The 7,071-nt window shown below is 41.4% G+C and overlaps 1 protein-coding gene across 2 annotated transcripts; it reads left to right on the forward strand.

Moving 5' to 3' along the window:
• The first annotated feature begins 253 nt into the window (after positions 1-253).
• On the forward strand, positions 254-4,664 carry nsmce4a (NSE4 homolog A, SMC5-SMC6 complex component). Of its 2 annotated transcripts, XM_067236572.1 has the most exons (11): positions 254-355; positions 668-963; positions 1,070-1,150; positions 1,238-1,368; positions 1,663-1,814; positions 1,949-2,048; positions 2,173-2,263; positions 3,295-3,389; positions 3,532-3,580; positions 3,678-3,763; positions 4,469-4,664. In XM_067236572.1, exons 2-11 carry the CDS (start codon positions 759-761, stop codon positions 4,532-4,534), a joined length of 1,056 nt encoding a protein of 351 aa, XP_067092673.1. In that variant the 5' UTR covers positions 254-355; positions 668-758; the 3' UTR covers positions 4,535-4,664. The 2 variants fall into 2 exon arrangements, with proteins under 2 accessions (XP_067092673.1, XP_067092675.1); XM_067236574.1 differs by lacking the exons at positions 3,295-3,389; positions 3,532-3,580 and having other exon boundaries at positions 254-963; positions 4,469-4,658.
• The last annotated feature ends 2,407 nt before the right edge of the window (positions 4,665-7,071 follow it).

Consider the following 7,071-nt stretch of genomic DNA (forward strand, 5'->3'; position numbering starts at 1 on the left):
AAATCTGACTAACCACAATTAATTAATTAATTAATTGTAATTAGGAGTAGTCAACAAAAAACGTTGATATCTGTCAAGGTTATTCCGGATAGTCAAACTAAGCATGTTAAAACGGCTTGCCATAGATGGCGGTGTATGCACCTCACAGTTGGATGCGATCCGCCAACCAAAACCCGAAGAAGAATAGGCCTACACGTCGGTTTAGTGAGACCTTTATTTTGAAAGATTAGTTGGCGCCCACTTCACGGTACTGTCGCCAACACTACCCCACCACAGTGCTAAGGAAGTTTGCACAAAACATGATGGCAACCAACTGCTGAGTGATCAAATAATTGTTTGGAAGTTTTCTTTGAAGGTTCGTGAAAACGTAAAAGGCGTCCAAGCGTTGAAGTTGTAAAGCAATCGTTATGAAAGGATCATGTTCATGTAATTTTTAAATCCAGTCCGTTCCAGTTAGTTAACTAACACTGTTTAGCCAAACAACAGCAGTAAGGTGTGAGTTTTTGTAGTAATGGGGTGCAGTAACTTACGCTAGTAGGTGATAGCTATAAAGCTAGCCTATCTAGCTAGATATTTATTTTATGTCGTGTCGCAACAATTAGAGCTAACGCTACTTGTTTTGAGCGTGTTGAGTTATCCTGAAACCTACACCAATTTATTTTCTCAGTACAACTAGCCTGCAGGGGGAAAAAAGGCAGAAGTCCAAGTAGGGGGCTTTTCTGAATTCAGAGAAGGCTTCAGCAGCAGTGACTCAAAAGATGAGAAGATCCAGTAGAGTAGGTGATGAGTCCACTGTTCGGCAGAACGGTGTAGCTGGGCGAAGCAGAGCCGAGCGGGGGGATGCAGCTGATGACGAAGAGGCAGGCAGCAGCCCGGTTGACATGCAAGATGATGAGGACAACGACCCAGCTAGGAGAAGGGAGATCCGGAGCAAGTACAGGGATCTCATCAACTCGGTTCAGCGTGAGTCCATTAGCTGTCCACGTGTCTGATATGTTAGCTAAGATGACACCTAAAACCTTCCAACAAACCGTATAATGAGGCTGTTGTCAATTGTCTCTAATTTCAGAGAACAGAGAAGACATGCTTAGCCCTACCAACAATAAACTCACAGACGTTTTGGAGGAGGCCAACAAACTGTTTGCAGAAGGTATACAACAGTGTTAAATTAAGTAATCCAGTAGTGGTTGACTGGTGGTTTAATCAAGTAGTTATGCTGTGTTTGTGTTCCTGACAGTACGACAAGCCCGAGAGGCAGCTTTAGATGCCCAACTCCTGGTCCTTGCTACAGACCTAGGTAAAGAGAAGGCCAGCCAGCTCCATGCAGAGGGCTCAGCCTTTGACCCATCAGCCTTCGCAGAGCACCTGGTAAATCAGCAAGCATCTACAGGAGATGTTTATGGAGCATATTCTGCCTAGTTTAGAGTTCCTTGATGAGTGCATCTCAGTTCAACAGAATTTTGAGAAACTGAAATTGAAAACTGAATTTGGAACTCTGTTGAAATAGTTTCAGTGGAGAGCAGTGAGAGTTATTCTATTTCAAACCATTAGATTAGAACATTTGAAATTCAAAATGATAAATGTCGAATTAAATTTATGCCGGTACTGAAATGTATACTGTGATATTAATATTTGTCCCTGTTATTTTTTTCTGTCGTTCAGCTGTCCTTCATGGGCCTTAACCGGTTGGAAAATGAGGAGAATGTGGAAGAAGAATCGGCAACGACAAATGGCTACCTGCCCCCGGACGCCTGGCAGAGGGTGGCCAAGAGAGCGGAGTGTTGCTTCAGGACTGCCCCATCATTCCACTACATGTAAGTCAGTGACTTCTGGGCCTGGTTCAAATACTCTTAATAATAATCAAGAGATTATTCCAATAAGTAACTAGTGATTTAACATTGTCTGTGATGTGTCTGTATCTCCAACCCCTCTGTGTGCTCTCATTTAGGATGGGCTCTTTCCTGGCTGTTCCCCCACCTCCAAGGCAGCGCGCTGAGCGCCAGAGGAAGGCGCCCTCAAAGGAGGCCAAGCGTATCATGCCCACTCAGGTCCCTGCACATATCCAATTACATTACACCTGAGCAGGTCACTGGTTACTCCATAGGTTACTCCATAGTTGATGGACAATGTGTTTGTTCTCTTAACAGAAGTTCATTTTATTCTAATTAACAGTTGAAGAAAATGGAGGAATCCCATCAGGAAGCAACAGAGAAAGAGGTAGAGAGGATCCTGAGCTATCTGAGAAGCTACTTTGCAGATGACCGTAAGTATTGGCTGTTTTCATGCGTTGAGATTTTAAGGACTGTGTTGTTTCTAATTCCAGGGTTTTTCCTGCATAGAGAAAATTTTGGCGTGCGCCAAAGCCGTTTTCCCGAGCGCCAATGACAAATCCCGAGCGTGCACGAATACACCTGTACAAATGCAAATGAAATTTCCACTCAAAATGCTGACAAAAGTTTGACGATTTCCAACGCAGCCTCCATTGGTATTCTTAACCTGGAATGATAATATATAGTGCAGTGTTTCCTATATGGCTACATTTCTGCCGCCACGGTATCAGAAATCAGGCTGTACAACATTTTAGGCAGTCTATCAGCAGTGATTGTTAGAGTGCTTGTCGGAGAATTGCACGGACACGCGCTTCACACCGCAGTTGAGATTGCGTGTTAAGCCTGTTATTGTATAAGTCTATAGTTCTTGCAAATTTAAATCAAGTTAACTGGTGATTTTCGTTGTTTGTATTCTTCCCCTGCTAGCTAAATTTTCTGTTGATTCAATAGCGATTGCTGCCCTTGCTCAGGGTTTGTATTTTAGGTGCATTATCATGCTGAAGTAGTTTTAATTAATAAAAAGTGGGTTTATTGTTATTATTTGCTACAGAATGCTTAGCCTATCAAGATCAAATGAAGCAGGCAGTGTACATGCTTCAGAGTGGCCTACCTTAATCGATAGGCTAGGCTACTACTGACCATTTACAATAAGTTGTTACGTCAATTATTAATTGGCAGCATTTATGCCATTTAGAGCATACTTTATGAGTGTAAGGTGTCTTTAAGTAGCCTAACTTTATTGCTTTAGGGGAAATAGGATGAAAATATGTGCAATATTACATTAGCTATTAGACTACTACAGGGGGGGGGGGTGCAAAACACTTGGGAATAAATACATTGATTAGAAAAAAGATGAAAAAAATAATACATATATATATATATATATATATTATTTAATTTTTTTGGAGCACCGAAGACCCATTTTGACCCAGGAAAAACCCTGAATTCAAATACTCTTTTGCAGCCACATCTCCTATCTCCTATTATGAATTTGTGATTGATCCCACTTCTTTCTCACGGACGGTGGAGAACATGTTCCACACATCATTCCTGATCAGGGTGAGTTAGGTACATTATCTGCAGAGCAGAGGAACCAAAAAACAGATCACAAACCTTGCATTATAGAGTAAGTCCTGCGACATAAGCTTACTGTTATTCTGGAGAGGATGAGCAGTAATTAAGTTTATGTTGCATTACACAGGATGGTTTGTCCAGGATGTATTTGGATAGTGACAAGCTGCCTTGTATAGGTGAGGAAGAAGTACATTTTCAAATTGTCAAACTGTTCTTTTGTTACATAAACATTTCTTGCGGTAGATTTATCATTTTTGCCCCTCTGTTTTGCAGCCCCTGTGGAGGAAGGAGAGGTGGAGGCTGGTGGGGTGTCCAGTCGTCAGCAGTGTGTCATTTCCATCAGCCCCAAAAGCTGGAAGGTATGTTAGGTTACCACTTACGCCCATAATCCACCAGCTGTGAAGCACTGTCAATAGAAGCCATTACCTTTTGGCACCCATGTTAACCAAAATGGACCTTGTCCACTGGCTGTGAAGCGCCTAAAAGCTCCACACTGCAGCAATAGTTTTTTTTACGCAGGTGATTTCGGCCACAAGATGATGAAACACAATTTTCTTTAAAGTTTGGATTAACGAACTAGTTAAGAATTTAGAATGTGTATTTGAGGTTATATCATTTAAGCTGCAGACCAAACTACACAACCCTGGTAACACATACTTTGTCTATAGGCTACTGTAGCCATTCAGCAATTACCCTGATAAAATCTCATTACCATAGCCACCCAATAGGTGGACATACAGCTGTCAGGAATACATTACATTTCAAATCAATGAAGCTATTTTATTTACTTTACCATGATAAAGATCAGTTTTAAATGTTACGACAAAAATGCAGAGTAGCAGAAACTTAATGACCGGCACAGAGAAATCTGCTTCTAGGGGAAATTATACCTTGTGCTGCCGGTGGATTCAAGCCGTTTCTTGCCCTTCATATCACCTTTTGTAGCGCCACCCTCAGACTTAATCCTCTTACTGTCTATCCTCAGAAACGGTGGAAAATAAATGCTTTAATACTTCTCTCTGTAGTTTTCTCATGTTTTCTGCCGGTGATTGTTGTTCCATCAGGAGCTCATTGATGCATTCGACATAACAGAGCCGTTGATCCAAGCCTCAAACACACAACCGGAGTGATGCAGGATTAAGTCCTTTTAAAGATATTACATGTTTTATAAACTTCCAGGGATGATGTAAATATACTGTTTTAGAGATTTCCAGTTCGTAAATGCTTTTGATTTAATAAAAATTAAAAAAAATTAAACCCAAGTCTGATGGTGTGCTTGTTTTATTGCATTCTCCCAAATTGCATGTGGGAATCAACAATTCCGATGCTTTCTGAAGCCATTCTGCAGCTCTGCTGTCCCTGTAGTCAACTGCCCAGCCCAGCCACGAAAGCAGGAACTGGGAAAGCCCAGCATAGCCCAGTTCAGAAAAGCAGGGATCAGGACAGTTGAATAGTAGCTTCTTGATCTTTAACATTGTCTGTGATGTGTCTGTATCTCCAACCCCTTATTCTTATATATATTTTATTTAAATTGTTTTATTCTTAAATTGTTTAGTTCTTAGGAATAGGGCATATGGTGCATTTGTAAAAAGCTTGTGTGTTAGTGAGTCAAGAAAGCTTAGAATGTAGTGCAGTTATGAGGATTTGAATGTTCAAATTCAGTAGCCTAATTTGTCCGGTGTCCTAGTTTGTCTTACTGCACTTCACTCAATGAAAGAAAGCAATTTTGTTGTATGACTGCTACTTCACAATACAAAGCCCTTGTATTTGCTTTCTGGCTCCAATTACAATGTACTGTACGCCATAAAAATATCTAATTTCTGTGCAAACATTTATTTTGTTCTTTATTTCTCTATTACTCTTCTCTCCTCAGTAGCTTTGTTTTCCAGCTTCTACACTGCTCATCATTTATCTTGATACAATGTTGAAGTTATATAACAGTTTATATGAACATGTGATTCACAGATGTACCCAAGGCAATGCAGTGAGTGTTTATTTGTCACTGAGGCTCACATAGACACACACACATACAAGTACCCTCTTGCACAGACACAGCAGGTAAAGGCACATACAGTACATGAACATGCTCATTCAGTCACACGCACAGCAGACAAATCTACAGGACGGAGGCTGGCTTCAGTGTGGTTGCCGGGCTGTGCGATGCAGTGTATGGGTGTGAGCAACGCAGTTTTGCAGGGAGGTGTTCTGCCAGCCTTGTAGCACTTCTGTCACATCGCCACAAGAGGACATGGAATACAAGATGGGGAGCTGCATTGGAATCGTGCGTGGCCAGGTAACAAGGCAGAGCAGCATGCTTGAGGAAGAGATACAGAGATGTAGTGTAGAATGCATCTCATGGATGGGCAAAGAGAAGAACATCAAGAGGGGGGTAGTGACACAAATAAATCCTGTACATGGATTTCTCTGTCAGCATGCAGAGTCAATGTAATGGTGACGAGAAATTGTACTATGGTGTGGATGGAGGACTGACGTCAGTTGAGGAGCACAAAAAAGAGAATGGGAGGGAGAGGGAGGAATGGAAGAGAGGGGGGAGGGGGAATTCATCGGATGTGAATCGTGAGATGGGAGAAAGCAGAATTGCCAAGAGGCGAGAGATAAAGATGAAAGAGAAATACTCAAAGGGGTCTGATTGTGAAGACAGACCAAACTCTTATTGAACAAACCTAAAGTAAATTCAAACACAATAGACATAACTAAAGATTTTAATGGCTGAGCTGATGAGAAGTAGTGAGACACAAGCTATTGTTCATTGAAACTTGCTGTGGATAGAGGACATCAAATATAAATAGAGCTGATAAGTGGTTTTCAGTGTCAAAACACTGCCTACCCAGCTCACCCTGGCCTGGGGAGAAGGCAAATAAAAAAGAAGACAAACTGTCGTAGGGGAGAGTTCACTGCTTACTCTATCTTATTAGTGGGTACTGGGTTTTAGGAAATTATGAATTTTCATTGTTGTGTCAGGCTGAAGACATCTTGTCTCAAGCTTATTTCAATGATCAGAGGGAACAGGTGCTTGAAATTGCTTTTCTGTGTGGTGACTAGATACTACGCTGCAAGGTTTGACAGACTTCTAGATTGCTGCGATGCTGGGGTGTGAGGATGCAATGTATCAGATTTCCCCAGGTTTTAGTTGAAATTATGGTTACTAGTGCACAGTGCCCTTGATGCAGTCGGTGATTCAGATATCAGTGAAACACACAAATACAGATTCCTTGAACTTTAGATAGTGCATAGTGCCCATGATAAAATTGGTGGCACACACACAGATTCCTGGAATTATAGATATGGCACAGTGCCTGCGATGATGTCGGTGTCACGCACATATTTCTAGAATTATCGATAGTGCAGTGCCCGTGATGCAGTTGGTGATGACAGTTCTTCTCAGTGGTTTTGGTACCTATATTTCTCAGATCACAATTGAAATTCTCGGTCATCTCTGAAGTACTTGTTCAACCTCAACATCATCTATTCTAATCACTTATGCACGTCATAACATCCTTTGTGCTATGCAAAGCTGTAAAATAGTCTTGCATTGTCTGTATTGCATTCTCATAAATATGACATGACAACTGAACGAGGACACTAAATTCTTACAAACATTGTTCCTGTCACACTGACTGGCTGCATTACAGTGTGGTATGGGAGC

The sequence above is a fragment of the Osmerus mordax genome, chromosome 5 (genome assembly GCF_038355195.1).
Source record: "Osmerus mordax isolate fOsmMor3 chromosome 5, fOsmMor3.pri, whole genome shotgun sequence".
NCBI classification, from domain to species: domain Eukaryota; kingdom Metazoa; phylum Chordata; class Actinopteri; order Osmeriformes; family Osmeridae; genus Osmerus; species Osmerus mordax.